The following is a 22,327-nucleotide window of genomic DNA, read 5'->3' as shown; positions in this document are numbered from 1 at the left end:
TTATACTTCAGTATTGTACTACAGCACCATATTTTGGTGCCCCAAGAAGTGCTCTGTATCTTCACTGAGGTTGGCACTTGGGAACAAATTAAAATTTGTTAAAAATCAAAACTAAAACTCCTGACATGTTAAATATACTTAAAAATGCTACAAGCTGCATAACCAGACTGACTTCTCATTTCAAACTACTTTGTGGAAGAATAAATACAACTACACGTTTGCACATTAAAAAAAAATAAATCTAAGATATTGAACCACGGCAAGAGGTTACTAAAAGAAAAGAGCTTCAAAGGCAAACAACAATATTTCAGTGCTATTGTTGATGACATTATGTTATACTATTTTCTAAGTGCACAATAATACTGAATGTCCTCAAGAAATTATTTGATATACATGGTTTATCCAGTAGCCTATAACAGCAAGACTATTTCAAGTGGGCTTATGTCATATGTACACAAATGGTTTAATCCTTACTAACGGATATAAATGTTTATCCCACAGATACAAGAATGTGAAACTGCTCTTAAAAATAATTCAGTATTTCTCTGACTTAGGAGCTAGAACACATATACTACCTTGCAACACTGAGCTTTACATTGCATTCACTACATATATTCTCAAGTCCAGCAAGCCAGGCTTCTAATTAGCCAGATCTCTACTTTTACCTTCCTGATTTCTACTGTCTAAGGTTGTATGATGTATTGCCTCCCATTAAAAATACCCTGAACCACAACCAGATTTTTCTCATTTTCTGCTTAATATCCCAGGAATCAAACCCTTAAAAGTTAAATAACATCTGCCTCTATAATCTTCACAAAGCCAAGGATGGTTGCCACATGTCTGAAATCAGAGGTAAATGAAACAGTGGGTCTTCTTACACTCCAGAGAAAGGCAAATGCCAGCAGCGGCTCAAGAGAAGTGTTACAAAAACGTTTGCTAAACTAAGCATTCCAGTGCTGCTCCAAAGCCAAGACCTTCAAGTTACAATGCAGGGAACCTAAAAACATAAAGCATGTGTCTGGCATGGACCTAATTCCTTACTGAGAATATGGACAGGATCTTACCAGGGATATTAGCAACAAACCACACTTTGTGGGAGATTCTGGGATAGATCTCTGCAAGACCTTGTCAGTAGCAATGAAGACTCCCCATGACACAGCCTACCAGAGCCAAAAAAACAGTAGTGGCTTCTAATGCCTTCTCATTCCATTGCCTGTGTTACAACTTTGAAGCTGCAATTCAAGACATTTATAATAATGCACTTCATGGTAAGTATGACAGTCTAAACACCTCAAAGCCTACTGACAGACATGCTCAGCTTCCCTGAATTTACAGATATACTGCTGCATGCTCTAACTAGTTAAAGAAGATCTGATCCACCAAACTGATTGTGTCCAAAGGTGATAACAGTCTAAATAAAACAGAAAATTAAATATTCCTGCTTCACAGAAGATCCCTGTGCAGCCAGAATCAGTGTCTCAAAATGAAGATTTCTCCAGACCTTTCTCAATGGACTGTTGATATCATCACATATACAGTGAGAGACTATTCAGCCACAAGCAGCTCATGATTGATATGTTTTCTAATAGGACATTTTTATAATTTTCTAATCAGACAATTCAACTACAGATCAATTAATAACATCGTGTAGCTCTTCTTTAGATCTTATTTCTTATGAAAACAACTATATGTTAGTAAATGCATTTCACATATACAACAGGTAGTACCTTTAACAGATTAATTTTTTGAAAATAAACTATTAGTTATTTTACAGTAATTCTCAAGACCTCCAAGAAACCTTCTATCTTCTAAACTTCTTTTATATGGTTTTAGTACATCACATTTACCGTTTTTTCTTTAAAACAAAATAATTTATCTATATATTTAAAGCTCTTTCACAGGCATTTCAGCAATATTCCTGTACATCTTTCCTGAAACAAGTCTGACTAGATTAAGTACAGTCTTCAGGAGGTAACACCTTTGGTCAATTATTTTCAGTATTTTCCTTTTTTTTTTTAATAGAGTCTATTTTTTTTTCAAGTCTTTATTGACCTTAGGCTCTTAAGACAAGCAATTCAGAACTAAACATTCCATCATCCAGTGTAACAAGATTGCTATAATGAAGATGAAGTAAAAGGAATTGTATAAATAATGGAGTAATGGAGAAAAGAGAAAAAGAAAAAAAGGCAATAACTCACAGGATCTTTGCAGTTTACAGGCAATACACTAACATGGATGACAACCTGTTATTTACAAAGAGCTCAGAAAGTCCTTTCTAACATGGAGCAATTTACTCTCAACTAGAGGTAACATCGTTCTATATGCCTACTACATGAAAACAGGACCAACTTTCATACTGTTCCCCAAAGCAGCCATGTCCAGGAAAAAGCATAACTATGGAAGGCAACAGCAAGGTGTTACACGGATTCTTCTGTTCTGCAGCACATTATTTACTGATGCACAGTTCAATGTTTATGGTACCCTCTGTACCTATGACCACATGCAGAGCAGCTTTTCTGTCACTAAAAGAATCATAAGCTGGGCAGAAAAGAACCATAAGACCATGGGTAAGAACAAAACTTTGAAAAATAAAATAAAAATAGCAGGATGGCTTCTTGAAACAGTAAAAACAACACCTGCCCCCACCATTAAATTAATAAGCCCTTCTCACCCTATAATAATACTTTTAGATCTTTTCTTATTCACTGGATATTTCACTGTTACCATTTTTCCACAATTATTTCAATCTAGGTCAAAGCTGGTGGCGAGTCATACAACTGCCTCACAACATGAAGGCAGCTGCTCCTGGTTGGTTGTCAGCAGTGCATCCATACAAACGCAAGGAAGTAATTTGGTAATACATCTTTAAAAGTAAATAAACTTCTTTTCTGTCCATCCCACTTACATTTTCCCCTTACTGAGTTGCTTTGCTGTCAAGAAGACAGAGAGGGGCGTATGATTTGTGAAGTTTACTTCTTACATGCAGGCAAGGAAAATCTCGCTGGGCTTTTTTTTCCTTAATGTATTTAATTGATTCCATCCTCAGTATTAGCTGCATTTCATTATTATGCAATCACCTTCAAATTATTTTGATTAAACTAAATTTGATTAAACCTCATGCAAAGCTAGCTATTCCAGTCACATTTTGCAATCCTTTAAAAAAATAATAAAGCAACAAAAAAAAATCACCACAGAAACAAATCACTGAACAAATAACAAATAAACCATGGGATAAGTAATAAATAAACCAGACTTTGGGATGAAGTGTTTCAGAAATAATTGAAAGTAGTTTGTTAATCAATACCAAAAATTTCTAACTGGAGTAATTTTGTTTGCAAATACTCAACATCAAAATTGTCATCTCACTGTTGTCATACTAATTCAGAAATAAACATCTGCATATTTCTGCTGCTTCTCAAGATTCTCTTGAAAAATGTTAATTTAAGAAATGTGACTCAAAATGCCAATTACGTAAAAAACTAAACCCTATGTAAATATAAAAATAAACCCTATATGTAGCTATGGATAAATCCCATCAGAAAACAATCCATAACATCCAACTTCTAGTTAATGTAGGTCAGTATCACTTTGCAGCTTTGATAAAAGACAGTCCAGTGTTAGGTCATAATAGTTTTAGCCTAGCTAGTATCTAACTAACAGGATTTATTTGTTGTAATAGGTTAATTTAGTATAACAAGTTCAACGCGAAAAGCTCAGCTTCTAGAACAACTAATTTAACTTCCTCTACAGGAAATACACTTGTTTGAAGGCATTGCTGGTATTTTCTGTGGAAAGAACACAAGATAACCAGAAAAGTCTATCTGCAATGCCTCTGTCATGATCGTATGCAATGATTCTTAAGAGACCCATAAGCCAGTTTGGCACTGTAATTCAGGAAAGAAAACATGCACTTACCGCAGTGTGACTGGAAAACCTGTGGCTTGACTACCTGATTGCAGATATTGCACACTACAAGATAGAAATCATCATGAGCTGGATAATGGCCAAATAAGTGCATATCTGTGGGAAAGTTAAAAATATATACAAGAATTAGAAATTGTGCTTTAAATATATATTAAGAAAAAAAATTGAAAATACTGTAGGGCCACTACTGTTATATTAATTTATACAAAGCAAATTTATACATTGCTCCATAAGAGCTTCTTACTAAAGAATCTTAAAGAGATTTTTTTCCCCTCTTCTGGGTCTCAAGGTCCTGTACTAATGCTGCAGTCTCATCCCTCAGTCTGAGTCAGAACACAGGCTGCAACACCTTTGTCTTAACACTCACTGCCAAGAAGTGGAATAAGCATTTCTGTATTGGTCAACTGCTCAAACAGTAAAGCAGTATGTTTTTAAAAATCTCTACCTAAAGATCCTTTTAGGAAACAAGTTGCATAGGTTATGCTCCATGTTACAATATTCCAAGCTTGACCACAAATTGCTAGAGAAAGGCTCCTGCTTAAAAGCTAGTTATAGTAATCAAGGTCAAGGATCCTACAGCTTAAAATACAGTCAGGAAGTTCATAACATGACATGAAATTTCTGATTCTGTGCAAACGCCCTTCTCTAGTTCCAATGCCCTGTTGTTTGTCCCCAACAAATACTCCGGGAAGAGACAAAGTTGGTTAATGAGGTATTTCTCGGGTGATGGTATGAGGAATTTCATGAAATCCAAAGATGGGTTCAGTCAGACAATGACAGGCACTTGTCCCTCTCAGCCGAAACACAGAGTGCAATACATGCATTCTTAAGCCATTACAAACAGAGTAAAATGGGCTTAAACTACTAATTGAAGGCCTCAGAGCTCTAACATTACAAGTGAGGTAACCTGTTTCACTCTGCATTGCTATAACTTAAGACCAAGCACACATACTCATCCACCACAGCTCAGCTTAGAGGGCAGAAACTCCAGTCACTTTTATGCACTTCAGTGGGATCATGTCACCATGTCCAGTGTTGTTAATGAAGGTGTTGCTGCATTAGTAACCCCATGACAAGTATGGGCCCCACAGATCACACTACCTCTCAGGACAGGGCAGTGACATCTTTATTTAAAGATGTTGTAAAATCGCATTCCAGTGTTATTCAGCAGCATCTGAAATCTATTACAGGACTTGCAAATGCAGCTTCCGACTCAGACTGAAACATCAACCTGCCGCCTTTTAAACATGAGGAAAAATGAGAAGACCCTCTGTGAAGACAGACATGTACAACAGCAGCTGTGACTGATGAATATCAACAACTAAATCCTTCTTCTCCAGTACATCATGTATTTCCAAAAAACAGTGATTCCTTTCAAAAACTGACTCAAGCAGGTACCTTATTTCATTAGTTCTTAACCAAAGCAATCATTTTGGCCCTAGAGCTATTTTTATAAGCAATTCTGCCGTGGTCTGTACCACTGTAGGTAACATCACTGCTCATGATGGCAGTCGTTCACAGGATGAAGTGCAAAGTGTCTTCAGTCCCTGGAAACCCAGAGGAACAAGACATCCCTCTCACGGTAATTCAGGCAGTACCACAAGCAGATCCAAAGAGGCTCGTTCAAGCACTCTTGGGCACAAACCAGCCCCACCAACCTCCAGATATTTCACAGTACAATACGATATGAATCGTTCCTTTATCCCCTGAAAACCAAAACCTTCTCTGTTACTGCTCATATCAGGCTATGAAATCCAGTTCAAAGGTTAACCATCATGACCCCTTTGCAGTGCTGGTCTTGGACTAACCAAGCCTTTAAATACAGCACAGCTAAATGAACACAGTCAACACATTCAGTTTAAATTTAAAACACCAGTGGTGAGGTGTAAACTCCTTTGGTGTAGTGTTAGTACTGGTGAAGCCAAAACTGCAAAATTAGATTAAATCAAATCCTTCTTACTGATAGAACAAATAAAACTATGCAGGCACTACAACTTGTCTGTTTATTTTATTTCTTGTTTTAATGTGATAAGTCAGTGATCTTAAAAATCACTTTACATTGGCAATTCTTAGCTGAATAGTTTTGATCGGAACCTACAGACTTCCACTAACAGCACTGCAAACTCCACAGAAAGGAGAATTTCTTCTGGATATGATTTGACAAAAAGTCTCAGCTCAAAAACATGCATTTAATTACAATTATGAAATATTTAAAAAATGGTTAAAACATCTCAACAACTTAAAATACTTTTTTTTCCTGTTGTTTGAATAGTCCAGTGACAATCTTCTTATGAAAACATAAAGACTCTGCCCTTTGCAAACACAAAAGTCACTATTTTTTTCCAGTTGGAATTCCTTAGGTTCATTTAACCTTCACAGCTCTGTATCCCAGCCTTTAAAATATGCCCAGCTCTGAGGCATCTAACGTCTGGCTGGGTCTGTCTGAGTTTTTATGAAGTCTGTCTGCAGGGAATAACTTATAAAAAACATAAGGTATTAATACTGGAGAAATCTATTCAAGGACATAGGTGGAATAAGGAATCAGGTTAGTTCAGAGGATCACAGAACCATCTGTGTTTTCACCAGGCACCACCAAGACGACAGAGCGGTGAAGGAAATGTCCTGGTATCTGTGAGCTCACTCCACAACCCTGGCAAACACCACTGCACCCAATGGGAAAAGAGCACTGGATAAAATCTGAGCTTTTATCATACTGCGGTGGCAGAGGTTGATATGCACTGATGTCTAGAAGAACACATCAAAATGCTGTTGTGAGAAACACAGCATCAAAAGGATGCACAGACATAGAGTAAGTGACATCCTGACACAGCACTTTGGAAGTTTTCTCATTTTGCAGCTGCCCAGAAACAGCTCAGTGGAGATGCAAACATCTACTGTAAATGGGAGTTTTCTGATATGAACTGAAGTTATTAGCCCCCTCTCAAAAATCCACTTAAAATAATCCATGAATATCAAGGACACAAGTTCATGGGTTGGAAATAAGAATCACAGTACACAAATATACTGTTATTATTGAATCAGAACAGGTAAAAGCTTAAACTAAATACTAACTTTTAAATTTTTAAGATTCCTTAAAAATCTCACTATGCAGGAGTTTTTAACAGAGGAAAATTCGTCAAGCCCAAACAGATTCAACTACCTCTCCTAGTTCATCGATGTTAACAAGATTGTCACAAGCCTGTTTTCATGATTAAACTCATGATTTGTAAGCACACGCAGCGTATATATAAATTACTTTTTAATTGAAATTGCATGAAGTATTAATATTGTCTCAGTACAAATTCCAACTGGGGATACACTTTACTGGATGTAATAATATTACTAAAGCAATCCAGATCAGAGAATTTACAATGAATAAAGCAAGGAACATTTGAAATTAAAAAGAAAGTAGAAAATATAAACAACTATATATGTTTTTATACACATTTTTCTGTTTTAAATAAGAATAGTTCAATGTTCCCATGTCCTACTCAAAGTGACCAGGACTCAAGGATTATTCTGGACGCTGGTATCATTCTTAGATCAGATTACAGCCATTTGACAATTTAGACCTCCTGCATGCAGCAAAAAAGACAATAGCCTCTCCAGACAAAAAATTATCTTCTAAAGGCTACAATCACACCTCCCTGTCTGCTTAGTCAGAAGCAATGGTGATAAGCTTTTCAGGAAGGACTAATTTTGGGGAACGAAAACGTGTGTCTCTAAAGCTAGCTAAGGAAAGACTTCATGGAAAAAGACCACTAAAGAAGATAGGCTATAATCAGTGAATAAGGTGAGTGACTATCAAATAATACTGAAATAGTTTTCAAAGTACAAAGAGAACAGGGGGGACAGAAAAGTAACTGCAAAGAGTATTTATTTTCTACCAAAAACTGCATTCCCCCCTAAAAGTGAAACATAGTGACCATGGATGGCATGACTCATCCCACACTGGCATGGTGAGCTCTCCCTGAGCCTGTGACCTCTTTGTTCCCTAGGTGTAAATACAGATAGACACAAGTCTGAGACAGAAAGGGCTGCCCAGCCCTTTTGCTGGGTAAAAGCAGTCCAGAGCCCCCCTCACAGTTACCTCATTTTACTGGAAGATACCAATAGGTTTCAAGTAGGCTCCTGACAGCAAGAAAGAATTGATAACTTGTTTTTCAGTACCCACAACACTCTTCAGAAGTGCTATCTACACCCCCCCCACTCCTCGCAGTACTGAATCGTCATCCCCTCAGAATGAAATCTTTTGCCTAGTCGTGTCAGTTGATACCATATGACAACAAAAACCCTGCTTGAAGATGAGTTGTTGAACTAATAGGATACCAAACCATATGAAAAATATGCAAGACAGGTGGAAATCTGAGACAGTGAATGCCAACTGTTGGAAATATTACTTTCCTAGATTAAAATCTTAAACAAAATATTACTTTGTGTATACTTTGATATGGCACTTAAAAATAAATACAACTTCTCCTTGTAGTTTTTATATTACTAACATTTGCAAATAAAAAGACAGCTGTAGCCATATGACATAGTTTTGTAAGACATCAGCTTGGTGAAATGTGCATCAAAACCACAAATACCATAGAAACAATAGAAGATGTTGCTTCTGCAAATTGTGGCACAAACACAAAAATGCAGGTGTCAGATATGACTTTTTATCTTCTCCAATAACACACAGAAAGGAATTATTTTTAGTAACAATCAAAGGCAGGTGACTTATATGAAGTTCCTCCTCTATTATTATCTAATCATTTACATCCCACTGTATAATAAAACACAAGTTAGAAATAATCTAAAACATTCTTCCACTGCGGAATTAAGGTTGTCAAACAGTAAGACCTCACAACATTGCATGGGAAATCAAGTTTTTAATTATCATCTTTTGCTATAAATTGTACACACTTTAAACATTCACTTATATATCTGTTTCTCCACTAAAGATACGCAGAAAGCCTGCTTGGAAAAATATTAGTGATGTTTATATGCGAGGAGAGAGATGGGGAGGGAGGAGCAAGCAGCGAAAGACTATTCAAGACACATTGGTTAAAAACTAACAGAGAAGCTGAAAAAGAAAAAAGAAAAAGGCAATGGCAAAAATGGTAATGGACAAAAACAAATCTATGTGGTTCCTCCAGCTCCTGGAGCTACAGATTTTTAAACTTGATGTCTAGAAATGTACCCAATATTTCCCTCTTGTTCCACAGAAGTGACAAATCCGTACATCACTCAAAAACTGGAGGAATCTACATAACCTTTCAGTGCACTAGATTACTTAAAAAACTAAGTAATTTGAATGGTGAATTGAAACTTGAAACTGAAACAATAAAAAGACATCTTCAGGTATTACTCAGACAGCAGTTAAGCACGCTTGCATAGAGGTTAGTCTTATCATAGAAATGAATGTCATACTCTTTCCACTTAACATCAGCTTAATGTCCCCCGAGTGCAGTTTTCCTTTAGTTTTCCTTTTTTATGCAGAAACCAGTAAGTTGCTTCAGTAATTAGTTAGCCAATATAAATTGCATTTTAGTCCTGAAAATGTCAGAGTCACAGTTGCAATTAATCACAGATTAATTTAAGTGGAAAGAGATTGCTGGATGTCATTTACTCCCAGACCCTGTTCAAATTGTGGCTAACTTCAGGGTCAGAACCACAAAGTAATGCTCAAACTCATTTCTTTTTGATGGAAAAATGCAGGTAATGGCCAAAGTAATCATGAAATTGAAGAAAAAATAAAAATTAAAATATGCACGACACAACTAACATAGGACCAAACAGAACTGTCCTAAGTACTGACTGATGTCCTTTGGATGTTTATGCAAGGAATTGAAAGATTCTACATGCTAAAAAGTCAAGTGAGAAGAAAAATCAATGAGAAGACAACAAATACTGGCATTTTCAGCAACAGCAATAATAAATGAAACATGACAGTGACAAAGAGAAAAAAACAGAAAAAGCAGCAAATAGACTTAAGTGTCAGTGTGGTAAGGAGTCAAGGTCATGACACCTTTAAATCAGTCCTGTATAGTTGAATGGTATGCTGCCTCCCAGATTAGAGCAATCATAAGGATACTGGCAGTCCTAGAGAATGCTGGGAATAGTTCAATAATTATAGTTTATACAATAAATACTACCCCCAATGACACAGAAAAACTTTGTACTACACTGCCTTATCTAAGTATTATGAAACCATACTGAAGATGTAAGTGGTGCCTTCCATTCCCAAAGACCCACAAAAAAAGAAAAACCAAAAAGTTCATAATTGGGAACTAGTGATCTAAACAAATATTGTGAATTAACCATACTTGCATATCTTTTGTAACAACCTGTGTTGGGAAGGGATTAATAAAGTAAGCTACACAACACTGACTTTACTATTCTGCATAAGACACTACAGATCAATAAAAAAGAAAAAAGAAATCACCATGTGAAAATGTGACAGCTTTTCTTCTACAATTCTGAAGACTTTTATGTAACTTTTATAGGCTAGTTGCCATCCCAGTCTAAAGTAATTAGACAATATAGGACCAGAATTGCCTGGGCTACCAGATAATTGTATCACAAGAATACTGGAAAACTCAAAACTCACAGGTCAGAAAGTATGCTGCATACCTGTGACATCAAGAAATCTCAGCTTTCCACTTCTTTAAGGAATCTAGAGGATAAGACAGTAGCTACTGTAAGTTTTTTCTCCTTGGAAAACTTTCTTAAAACTTCCTATATGGAGGCACATGGTCCTTTAGCTCCTGGAGTAGGCACAAGATAGTTCATCTGCTTGTGGAGTCTTTATTTCACTTTCTGTACACAATTTATAATTTAAACTGATCAAAGTTATGCATCAGTACAGTCCTTTTGGACTCCAAGCTTCATATTCCTATCCCTCCCTTGTGCTTTTACCATCAATTAACTAATTATACAAGGACTCAAGTTCAAGACAACTCTAAATCAGGAGCAAAGTAATACAAAGAAGGACAGAACAAAACAGGAAAATGTTTTCAGACCATTTAATTCCATAAGCTGCTCCCCTGCAGAACCTGATAAATGCTAACGCTGGTGTGAGGAGAAGGAAATGCAGAGCCCAGAACTGGACAGCAGGAGGACTAACAGGACCAAGACCAGTTAAAACCACTGTGGAGTAGCTGTGCATCTCTAGCTTACACTGAAATCTGTCACACAGGTATTTTTGCAATATTAAAGGAAGACACTTGGCTCAAAGAGAAGTCTTGTAAAACTAAGGCTACTTGCCTCTCAGTTAAAGATAGCAGTAAACACATTCATTAATTTGTGACATATAAAAACATTCAGAAGCATTGTAATGGGTTTGTGTGGCAAGGTTTTGGTGGCAGGGGCAGCGGAGGGTGGGGCTACAGAGGTGGCTTCTCTGAGAAGCTGCCAGATGCTATCACTGTGTCCAACAGAGCTAATGCCAGCTGGTTCCAAGACAGACCCACCAGGGGCCAAGGCTGAGCCCACCAGCAGTGGGAGTAATGCCTTTGTAATAACATATTTAAGAAGGAAAAATAAAAACTCACTGCCAGAAGTAACTGTGGCCAGAGAACAGAGGTGAGAAAATGTGTGAGAGAAACAACCCTGCACACATGAAGGTCAGGGAAGAAGGAGGAGGAGGAGGTGCTCCAGGCACTGGAGCTGAGATTCCCCTGCAGCACGTGTTGAAGATCATGGGCTGCAAGGGGACAGCCTGCCTCACCATGGAGGTCCACAGTGGTCCAGAGATCCACCTGCAGCCGGTGGAGGACCCCATGCTGGAGCAGGTGGATGCCCAAAAGAAGGCTGTGACCCTCTGGGAAACCCACGCTGGAGTGGGCTCCTAGCAGGACCTGCATACCCATGGAAAGAAGAGCCCACACCAGAGCAGGTTTGCTAGCATAACTTGTGACTCCATGGGGGACCCACACTAGAACATCCTGTTCTTGAAGGACTGCACACCATGGAAAGGGACCCACGCTGGAGCAGTGAAGGAGTGTAGCCTCTGGGAAGGACTCATGTTGGAGAGGTTCATGGAGGACTATCTCCTGTGGGAGGGACCCCACACTGGAGGAAAGGAAGGACTCCCCTACCTGAGGAACAAGTAGCAGCAGAAACATGGGAAGAACTGACCATAACACCCATTCCCTGGGTGGGCAGGGAGAAGGTAGAGAACTGGGAATAAAGTTAAGCCTGGGAAGTAGGGAAGGGTGAGGGGAAGGTGTTTTTAGGATTTGCTTTACTTCTCACTATCCTGCTCTAATTTTGACTGGTAATAAATTCAACTAATTTCCCTAAGTCAACACTGTTTTGACCATGACAGTAATTGGTGACTGATCTCTCCCTGTACTTACCTCAACTCATGAAACTTTTGTTATATTTTCTCTCCCTCAGCTAGGAGGGAAGTGATATAACAGCTTTGGTGGGTACTTGCCTCCACCTAGGGTCCAACCACCACAAGCTTATCATCTCCTTTCACATAATTCTTTAGATTTCTAACACTTCAGATTACTGAACTAATCTCTAAAACCAGATTCCCATTATGCAATTTAACTTTTCAATTATTTTGTGCAATGTAATCAGACAGGGTAATTTTTACCTTTTCAGTTTCTGAACACTCTGGCTTTCCTGCCTGTCCTTCAAGTAAAGAGCCTTCCCATTTCGGACATGAAGGGTGTGGGTACTGAGAAACCAGTGCACATATAAGAGAGGAGGTTATAGACCACTGAGGTCTGCTTGGATGGTTATGGGAAATTTGGTTAATAACTTTCTTTTTGCTTTTTTATCATCTGTTTAAGGGCAAATTCAAACATTAAAGTTGCTAAAATATATTAATGAATTTTAATGAACATTTGCATTTAGACACTGCATCCCAGGGCTGGAGTGACAGGGGATGGCCCTGAAGAGGACCTGCTAGAGCAAAGACAGACCATTCACCAACTTCGTAATGCCCTGCACTGGCCCTTCTCTTGCAAGTCCACATGGAAGAATTTGGAGAAAGGAACAAGGCTCCAAAGCAAGACAAAACAGAGTTTAGCAGGGTGACAGGAAATAAGCCCCATGTTTGTAATTGAAACGGGCATCATTCCATTACACAGGATTTACTTTTCAGTAGGTAAGTGTAATTGTAACATGAACACAAGGCAATTGTAACAATTCCTGCAACATCAAAGTATTGTCTACACAATTGTTAACCAGTCTTATGTGTTTCTTTAATTATTAGATTGCACTATGTAGCTTCCTTCTCGTGAAATTGGATTTTGAGTTGCCTCTCTTTTTACATCTAACAACACATTCCAGGAAATAGAGCAACAACTTACAAAGTCTACTATTGTAAAACTGTACAAAGTCAATACCCAGAAAAAAATCCTGTTATGTTGTAAAATATTAAGGGTTAAACACGTTAAGGGATCCAAAGACAGAAACAAAAGAAAAAAAATCCCAAAACAAATCCTCCACGAATCAGATACAAAACATGCCTCAAAAATCTAGCTGAGTAAAATACAAGGAAGAAATAGGCTTTTCATGTGTTCAAAAGCAAGTTAGAAGAGTCATGTAAATGCAGACAGTGTCTTTAAATAGACCAACAGGTTAACAGTTAGATCTGGCTTTTTGGATTTAAGGAGATGTGTGCCCCCAAATGTCTCTATTTTCCCTACCAGCTACAGTTAGTCTAACTAAAGATATCACCTTCAGCTACAAATTTCATCTTGCTTATGTCTGGAAATCTTCAAGACAGCAACAGTGGTGTTAAATGACAGCAAAAATTAAATTACTGGGGGCAAGGAAAAAAAGACACATTATTTAAAAGGATCCAGACTATGCACCCCATAACCAGAAGCAGAGGTGACATCCGCTGTGTAGAACATATTAGCAAAACTTCCCTAAACACCTGAGTATGGGCAGTGTGGCAAAAATCTGACGAGGACACTTTCTAATCCTGCAGAAATAGTGGATTTCTCTCAGATCTCACACATATCACTATCAAAAACCTTGGAGAGTGAGCATGGCTGCACACAGGTGTGCATACAAAGGTTAGAGACTGCGCAGTAAGATTATCAGACTCCTGATTTCTCAACTTCCCACAGGCAGACATAAGGGAATGAATGGCTGGAAATCAGCTTCATTTCCCTCATAATTCAAAGTGAATGGCATGCACCTTGACTAGAGAGTCTCCACAAACCACTATATAGCAACAGAACAATCCTTTCATCCTCAAACATGTATCAAGAGAAGTCTCGCTGCAAATGAGATTTGTCAGCACAAGTAGTACCCTTCATGGATGATGGCACTAAATTTCAGCTCAGATTGATGCATGGCTCTCCAGAATTAGATGTTTGACCTTTAGCAACAGTTAGAGGGTTGTACCACATCCACACTTTCTGCAGCAGGTAGACTCTGAGAGCTTCTCTACCAGGAAACACACCTTGACACAGGAAGAGATGTCATCTGTGAGTTAACTACAGTAACTCACAGACATACACAGCATTTCAGCTTTTGACTTTCCTGCTAGATGGTTAAGCTTTCTGACACACAGCCAAATAAACTAAAGAGGCAAGCAAACATCATGAATGTACTGGTCCTGCAGAAGCAGTAAGGTAAAGATCTGGAGATATCAAATGCTGGTCAATATATATAATCTTTGAATTTTTTCCACAGTATTTCCAAGCTACAGAAGTACACAGGGTATGCAGAGTGTACCTGGGACCCCTTCTCAACTTTCACCTTTGGCATCAGAACAGCTGATGATTGCTGCAGGGCAATAGTTTGGTGGTACTGTCCTTCATTTGTGGAGGGAGCAACCCTTGTTGGAGCCTGAGACACAAATGAGTTTTAGAAAAGCATACTGGACTTCTGCAAGTCATTAGTGTCCTGAAAATTCCATTATATTAGTCTGTCCAGACCCAAATGTCAAAACACAGTATGGGTAACAATTAGGGAATTTTTTGCTGGAAAGACAGGCCATTCAAACAGTCCTACCACAGATCTAACTTTCTGATAGTCTGGCACCAAGAGTCTGGCCAAGAATGCTAAAGGGAAACTTCTTCCTTTTTATCTGTGATGAAAGCTGTCTACTTCATACTTCTACAGCTGTGCTATCCACTCAAGCATAGGTGATTTCCAAGACTGCCAAGACTGACAGCAGTACAGTCAACAAAGCGAATAAGGGATTGGAAAAAAGCCTTTTCTGGTCTTTCAAACTAAAACCTGCAGAATTTGAAGGAGATGGCTCTGCTTGAGAGATGGGAAAACACACCTACTTTGTGGTAACAGAGAACAACTATTTTTTCAGGAATTTGTAATTAATACAAGATATTGTGGTTTGTTACGGAGCCTGTATTACTGGAGGTTATTGATGGGTACCAGCAGACCTGGATCTACCTGAATCTTGCTCTCTGAAGACAGATTTAGTTAGAAGAACACTGCTAACACTTGCACCCTGCACAGTAATCTGCTGCTTCTCTTCACATCTTAGCAGTAAAAGGCTTCCCTCTTCCTTTTGTTACAAGACTGATCTTCCTGAGCTTCTTGGTCAGCACTTAGTTTGATCCTGTTTGGTGCTACACTTAACATGAGCAGTAAACCTTAGTTTGGTAAGTAAGAAAGGTGGAGAATGTTTAAAAAGGTTGACACATGCTTAACTTCAGCTTAGTAGTAACATAACATATTCACCAAGTTCAATCTTACTGGCATGACATAAAACTAGGGGAGAGCTACAACTGTTATCAGCCTCCTCGTGACTTTGTATACAGAAGACTTTGAAGACTAGTTTTCCAAGTCTGTTAGGACAACCTGACAAAGTTAAAAATACTTGGTCTCACATAGGAGAGTGGCATGCACTGCTGCAGCAGGACCATCAGCAACATCTATTCCAAGAACCTGTTCCATGTACACAAGACATTTCCTCCTTATTTCACCAATTAAGACTTTTAAAAAGAAATAAAAATACAATAATTTCCATTCTGGAGAAAATGCAGATCTTCCTCTACTCCAAACCAAATCTTGCAAATATCTTTTGATGTCCAAATTTATTTGACAACTGTTAGCTGACTACCTCAAAGAACAAAATGAGCTCTTGTGAGATTATTAGAAAGGCTGAGGAACAGCCAGAGTGACCCGAGAAATTTATTTGGTTCTTACATGCCTTCCTGGATGAAGAAGTGAGAAGATTGCATAAACTAATGTCAATTATTCTTTCTTTGTCAACCAACAAGGTTTGCTCCCTCCACACCACAATAATCCTAAGGGTTCACTATAATCCATAAGAATTTACTAGTGAGGTAGGTATGCTACTCCCTGATTTCAAAACAGCACGGTTTCAACACGGACTTAGTGTAAAGACTTGAAGCTTTCCATTGTGCAAGTCAAAATAAATACTAAGAATCAAAATAAATTAATAACCCATCTGTAAACTAAACAACAGTACCTCTAGGCTACACATCATCTTTACAGTGGGTCAGGATGAGTACTAAAGTGGTTTTTCCTTATTTTTCCCCATTTGCTAAAACCACAGCTTCAATAATCTTATATTAAGTGATCAAATATTAGTGATCTGAAAAATAAAGTTTGAAAGAAAAATAACTTCTCTGATATTTACTTGTATCTTTTTTAATGTAAGGAAACACTGAATACATCGTATTAGGGACTACTAATAGTCATATTAGGGACTACTGAATGTTCAGCAAAAAGACAGTAATCTTTTAAATACAATGAATTTGCAATACTTTTAATAATTCCATAATTTGGAGTGCTAGTGGTGAAACACTATAAGGATTGCAGGTTTTCTTCTTTTATTTTCTTGCCAATGCACACTAACAAAAAGATGTTGTCTATGCAGTAAAACAGTTCTCAGGAGAAAAATCCTATGGCTGAAAAAACCCTTCACTCCTTTTTCTTCTGTGCAGACTGCCACGAAACAAGACTTTAATCCTACAACTGGTGTTTCCTTCATAAACACTCAGCAAGACACAACTGGCACTCACAGGACAGCCTGCAAAGCTGTATTATCTTCTGCAGAAGAGCGACTCTGGTTTAAGGCAGTACAACTGGACTGAAGGAGAGAGCTGGCTTAATTCCTGGCTCCCGAACAACATTCTTGCATGACTCTGATTAGATTTTTCTGTGCCTCAGTATCCCATCTCTAAAATCAGGATAATATGCTCTTTGTCTGCCCTGCCTGTTTAGATTGCAGCCTTTCAGTGTTCTCTTACTATTTGTCCATACACTGTGGTCACAATAGGGCCCTTCATTTTGGCTGGGACCTCACTATGACAATAGAACAAGAAGGAATAAGATAACTTTCAGTGTGTTTTAGAAGTGGTGTGTGATAATTGAGATGCTATCACTGATATAGTAAAGGAGCCTTAATAGTGTTTAAAAGAGCATTTTCATATCTAAGTGGCATTTATAACTGCAGCAAATATTCTTCTTTGTTGACATTTTCAAATAAAACTGTTGTGCATTCTTTACAGAAATGCTACTTTTTTGAATAAGAACGTAAGTTACTAAGGGTTAAAAAAAGTCTTACAAAAAAGAATTTTTCACTGCTTTCTAACCCAGCATTTTAATAACAAGATTATTATTCTTATTATCAGAAAAGTTTAACAATAAAGATAGCATCATCAGAAAAATATTTCTCAGACAATGACTAATTTTTATAGCAGGAAAAATGATGAGTAAATGAGCTAAAAAACATTGAGAAAAATAAAATCTCTAATCTCACCTATGTCATTTTACAAAATGCTAAGTATCTTATTGAGTGTTACTTCACTTCCCCCTACAACCAAAACCAAGGGCAAGAACATCTTTTAATTTAACCCTCTTCTCACCCAAAATGGAAGGTGTCCGCTCTTTCTTAATCAACAGCTGGATATTAAGTGGCAATGTATTGCCTAAATGTACTGTCTAAAAGGACACAAATAATTCTTATACCAACTCTCTGAGCTTTTTCTGCACTGCCTCCTACACCTATAATGGCACCTCTCTCCAGGAATATTGCCTCTCATGTATCTCAACTCTCTGAAAAGTTACTTTCAGATGGACTTTCAGTAATATGATCTTTTTCCTTCAAATAGTTACAAGTGAAATGGATTTCATTATCTTTCTTGTTGGTGTGCAGATCAAGGTACTGCCTAAAGTGTTCAACTGTGGTTTTTTTGCAGTTAGAGGACTGTATGCCAAAGAAAAATATATGAGAAAAATTATTAACGGATAACAGGATACGAGATGAATGAGAAGCTTTCTAACCAAAGTCCGAACATAAAAACCCTATCCCAAGGCCACTTTGACAAAACAGTTAAAAAATGCCTACAGATTGAAGCAGCCTTTAGTTCCACTAACACACAACTCCAGAAAATAGCTCTCGTTTTAAGAATTCTGCTCTCAAGGGAATAATTATCCTTGCAAGTGCAATCAGTCAAATACTTGTACTGTCTGAAAAAGCACACATACATCATCAGCTCTTACACTGAGATTTATATAGCACACTTACGTGCACACCACAAACATTTCTCAGGATAGGAATATGCTCCTACTGGTTCAACACGTTATGTACAAACTAGTCTGGTAACACAGCACTGTGTGCTAGTACAGTAGTCTCTTCCCCGTTCCAGGAGATAAAAAGCACAGTTTTGTGAGACTGAGTTCATGACAGAGTCTGCTGCACACCTCAGGGCGGGTTCTTACCTCCAAGAGACACAATCCTTAGAGAAAAACGGTCATGAAGGGCTCAGGTCAATACAAGTCTGTATGCCACTAAAGTGTCCCTCAAATCTTCAATATGAACATCCTAAAGCATACATACACACTGCATTCAGAGATATTCCTTTCTTTCCTGTTCCCTCCTTCTTCCAGGAGTGCTACAAACAGTCTGTCAAAGGTGCAGGATCAACCACAATTTAAAGCCGCAAAACAAAGCGATCACTCTGTGAAGGAGCAAACTCCACTAGCAAGACACGCTTACGAGATTTGCTGCCATTAGATGAGAGAAAAAGGAATTATTATTTTTTTTTTAATGCTACATCAAGCAAAAAAAGGCCTTAAAAAACATGAGAAGTTTTTATCAACTAAAGAATGAACAGAAGAAACTGAGTATTTCCCCTCTGAAATATCCCAGTATTTCAGCTATGAAGACTTTCAGAAAATTTAGAGAGCAAGTCTAAAGAAACTTGCCCATCTAGTAGTACCGATGCTGCAAAAGACAGAAATTAAAAGCAATGTTACTTGTATCTCTCAAAAAACCCCTGCAATTGTTATGTTGCACAGTACCTACTCATAAGACAAATCATTGGTTTAATAGTCACTCAAAGGCATACACACTAATATAATAAAAGCTATTAATGAGGCTCTTTCCTTTTAATGAAAGAAAGAAGCAGTTTATTAGTTCAATCACGTTATTGTTCTGCTTCAATTTCTGCCACACTGAATACTGCACAAGTCATATTCTGACCTGCATATATGTAATTCTCACTATTTAACAAACAAAACCAATGCAACAATTTCATTTTCATGTTCTCAGACAGAGACTTGGAAAAGCTTCAGACATCTCTGGAGCTGCTTTGTTTGTTTCCAGGACAGGAGAAAAAGGTAGCTTTTGTGAAATAAACTACTCAAGATTTGGAAAGATAACAGTTTTTCCTAATTTCAAATCTTAAGTACATGACTACTACAAGGATCTTTCCAGATCACTGTTCTTCACAAGAGTAGATAATTTTCCACTATTTGGCAGCATCAATGACTCACCTAGCACTTGGTTGGTACTTCACGGGGTTAACTCAAATATCACAAAGTAGCATTTCTGAGGCTTGAGAAGTCTTTCTCTTTAAAGGAAAACCACTGAATGTAATTAAGAAAAAGCAGGCTGAATCGAGCTGTGCTACACTGACCAAAAAAGAATGTTTCTGAGCCATTTGATCATGAAGGCAGGAGCCTGCTTCTCAGTGCAGCCCCGAGTTCTGTCTCTTTGCAGCAGGTACACAGCAGCTTCACTGCTGTTGACATCTGACTGAAATTAGGATATGAAGGGCTCAGACATTTTTACTGGGGTGCTAAGAACATCCTAAGATCACATACAAAGAAAGCTGCTAAAAATGGGTCTGCTCAGTGACAGTCTCAGGTTCTTGGCACAAATGTGCAAAAGGCCAACAACAACATTTTCTTACATGACCTGGTCCCAGCAGCAGTGCTTTCACCAGCACTCAGCTTCCCAGATTAATCTCATCCACCTAACAGCTCACTGACATGAGCAGACCACTTAACACTTCTTATGCTGCAGTCTGATGCCTGTCAACTTTGCTCAGGAGGAATCTCCCCTCCAGCATTATACTGTTCTGAGGATTCGGGTGTAGCAAAGCAATTATTCATTTATTTCTGAGGACTGGAGTGTAGGGAAGCAGTTACTAATTTATTCCATTCAGTATTATAGTCTTGTGCTAGCTCTTCAACAGTTAAAAAAATATCAACCAAAAAAACCCCAAATAAAACCAAAAAACCAAACCAGTTCTGTTTAAAGACTGATTCTTCATGTGTTTAGAATCCACATTTTTCTTCAAGTCAGCTGTGCCCTCTAGTACTCCATGACTTATCTAATTGTAGGGTCATTGGAACAAGAGGTTTCCTAGATAGAGTTCAAGACACAGCTTTTCAGAGACACTGTCAGTTCTCTGGCACATATCTGGCTTTAGCAGTGATAGTGCCTTGAATGGACAGAAGAAAAAGGAGATAGAGAAGGAAAAATACACTGCCTTGTCTCATGCATTTAGGGTACACTCCAGCATCACAAAGCAATGAAAGGTCATCAAGATCCATGGACAGACACCACCTTGGAAACCTTTTCACCAATTCCATTAGACAAAAATATCCTCCACATTATTACAAGGAACAAACCTTACCCCCATTTACTAGCAGTAACAGTAAGGGTCCTTGGAGGGCTGCTACTAACTACTGCATAATCCAACAGACAGGACAGTGGACAAAGGAGGACTCAAACCCTGCATTCCTTAATCTCCTACTGGGAAAACTTTTAGCCAAATTTCTTGAAGTCTTAGTGTCTTTCCCTGCCCATAAGGAAGAATTATGTATATTGTAACTCCTAATTAAACACTTTGAAATTTACTAACAAAAAGCATCACACAAGAAAAGAAGTATATCCATTATTATGCACCTGTGAATAAATGTTAACAAATCATCTGGAAGTTTATGTGACAATTACAATGGTGTAAGTGACAGCTAATTCCTATCACAGCATTTCATCTGGAAAAAAACCACTGGTACTACTACTTTTCCAAAAGACTGAGTTCAACAAAATTCAGCTTCTGAAAAAAAAACCTCAACCAGAAAATAGCCTGAATATGGTACAGCAGCCATGCGAGTGAACATCTGTCCACTGAAAATTGTTTGCATGTTCTCTGAGTTGCGGATCAGAGGCAAACTCCGGAGCTGCTTGTGTGAGCTGAGGCTGCTTCAGCGTGAAGAGGTACATGTGCATTTTGAGGAACGCAACACACCTCAGCACAGGACTGCACAGTGCACGCTGCTGCAGCACCAGAGCTCTGGAAGGTACCTGCCTCAGGGATCTTGCCAGCAGTTGGGTGAGAGATTACCACGGTGAATGGATTTAATGAAGGGTAAATTAATATAACACCAAATAGAATCATTATTCTAACCAAAGAGTCTGTGAAATCCTTTGGAAACCAAATAACTGAGTACAGAAAAAATGCAGAATGCACTAATACCCTACTCAGCACAGCACAAGGAACCATATATATCTGTAAAGTGCATATTTGGAGTATCACTCACAAAACCTCCAAGTTAACAATGTGCACTTTGCTTCCCAATCTCCTGTTTGAAAGACATGTGAGTTTTGTTGAACTCTGTATCTGACAGGCAGACACCACCTGCTAACATTAATGAAGCTTCTGTAAATGATCTATCCAACTACTCTGCAATTAAATACCATCTTGTTTTCAAGATGATCATAAATATTTTTTCCACCAACTTTCCAACCAAAAGGATATTCTGTAGTTATCAGAGCAGAAAGGTTGAACAGTCCTTTTTTTTTTTTCTCCCCAAGCATTCATCATAGAAAGCCTCAGCCTAAGGAAAACTCTTAAATCCAGAATACACTTCCTTACACAATGTTAAAGCATCTCCAAAGCTTCTGTCATAGACAGAGGATTCCTAAACCCAGTTTCATACTTCATTTGTTCTTTAAAGTCTCCCAGTTCAAGTGCAGTATTTCATTTGATACCTAGAATGTGGTTATTTGACTCTGTTTAAAATTTGTCTCTTAATTGCAAGCATTAAAGAGTCAAGAACCTTTGTAGTTTATAAAACGGAACTTTTAATTTTTATTATAACAACATGTTTCTGCAATGTAAAAAGCCTCCAAGAGCTGTAAAAAAAGAAAACA

At 38.0% G+C, this 22,327-nt stretch overlaps 1 protein-coding gene across 4 annotated transcripts in view; it reads right to left on the bottom strand.

Moving 5' to 3' along the window:
* ATXN7L1 (ataxin 7 like 1) overlaps positions 1-22,327 on the bottom strand; it is a 116,562-nt gene that overhangs the window by 72,247 nt on the left and 21,988 nt on the right. For all 4 annotated transcript variants that reach the window (XM_027639724.1, XM_027639723.1, XM_027639725.1 and 1 more), the window contains exon 3: positions 3,916-4,020. In XM_027639724.1, coding sequence (XP_027495525.1) covers positions 3,916-4,020 — 105 coding nt within the window. The remainder of the gene's footprint in view (positions 1-3,915; positions 4,021-22,327) is intronic.

Source organism: Corapipo altera, unplaced genomic scaffold, assembly GCF_003945725.1.
Source record: "Corapipo altera isolate COAL_440 unplaced genomic scaffold, ASM394572v1 1b, whole genome shotgun sequence".
Lineage (NCBI taxonomy): Eukaryota > Metazoa > Chordata > Aves > Passeriformes > Pipridae > Corapipo > Corapipo altera.
The sequence above is the reverse complement of the archived record's forward strand: the minus strand, read 5'-3'. Positions and strand labels throughout refer to the sequence as shown.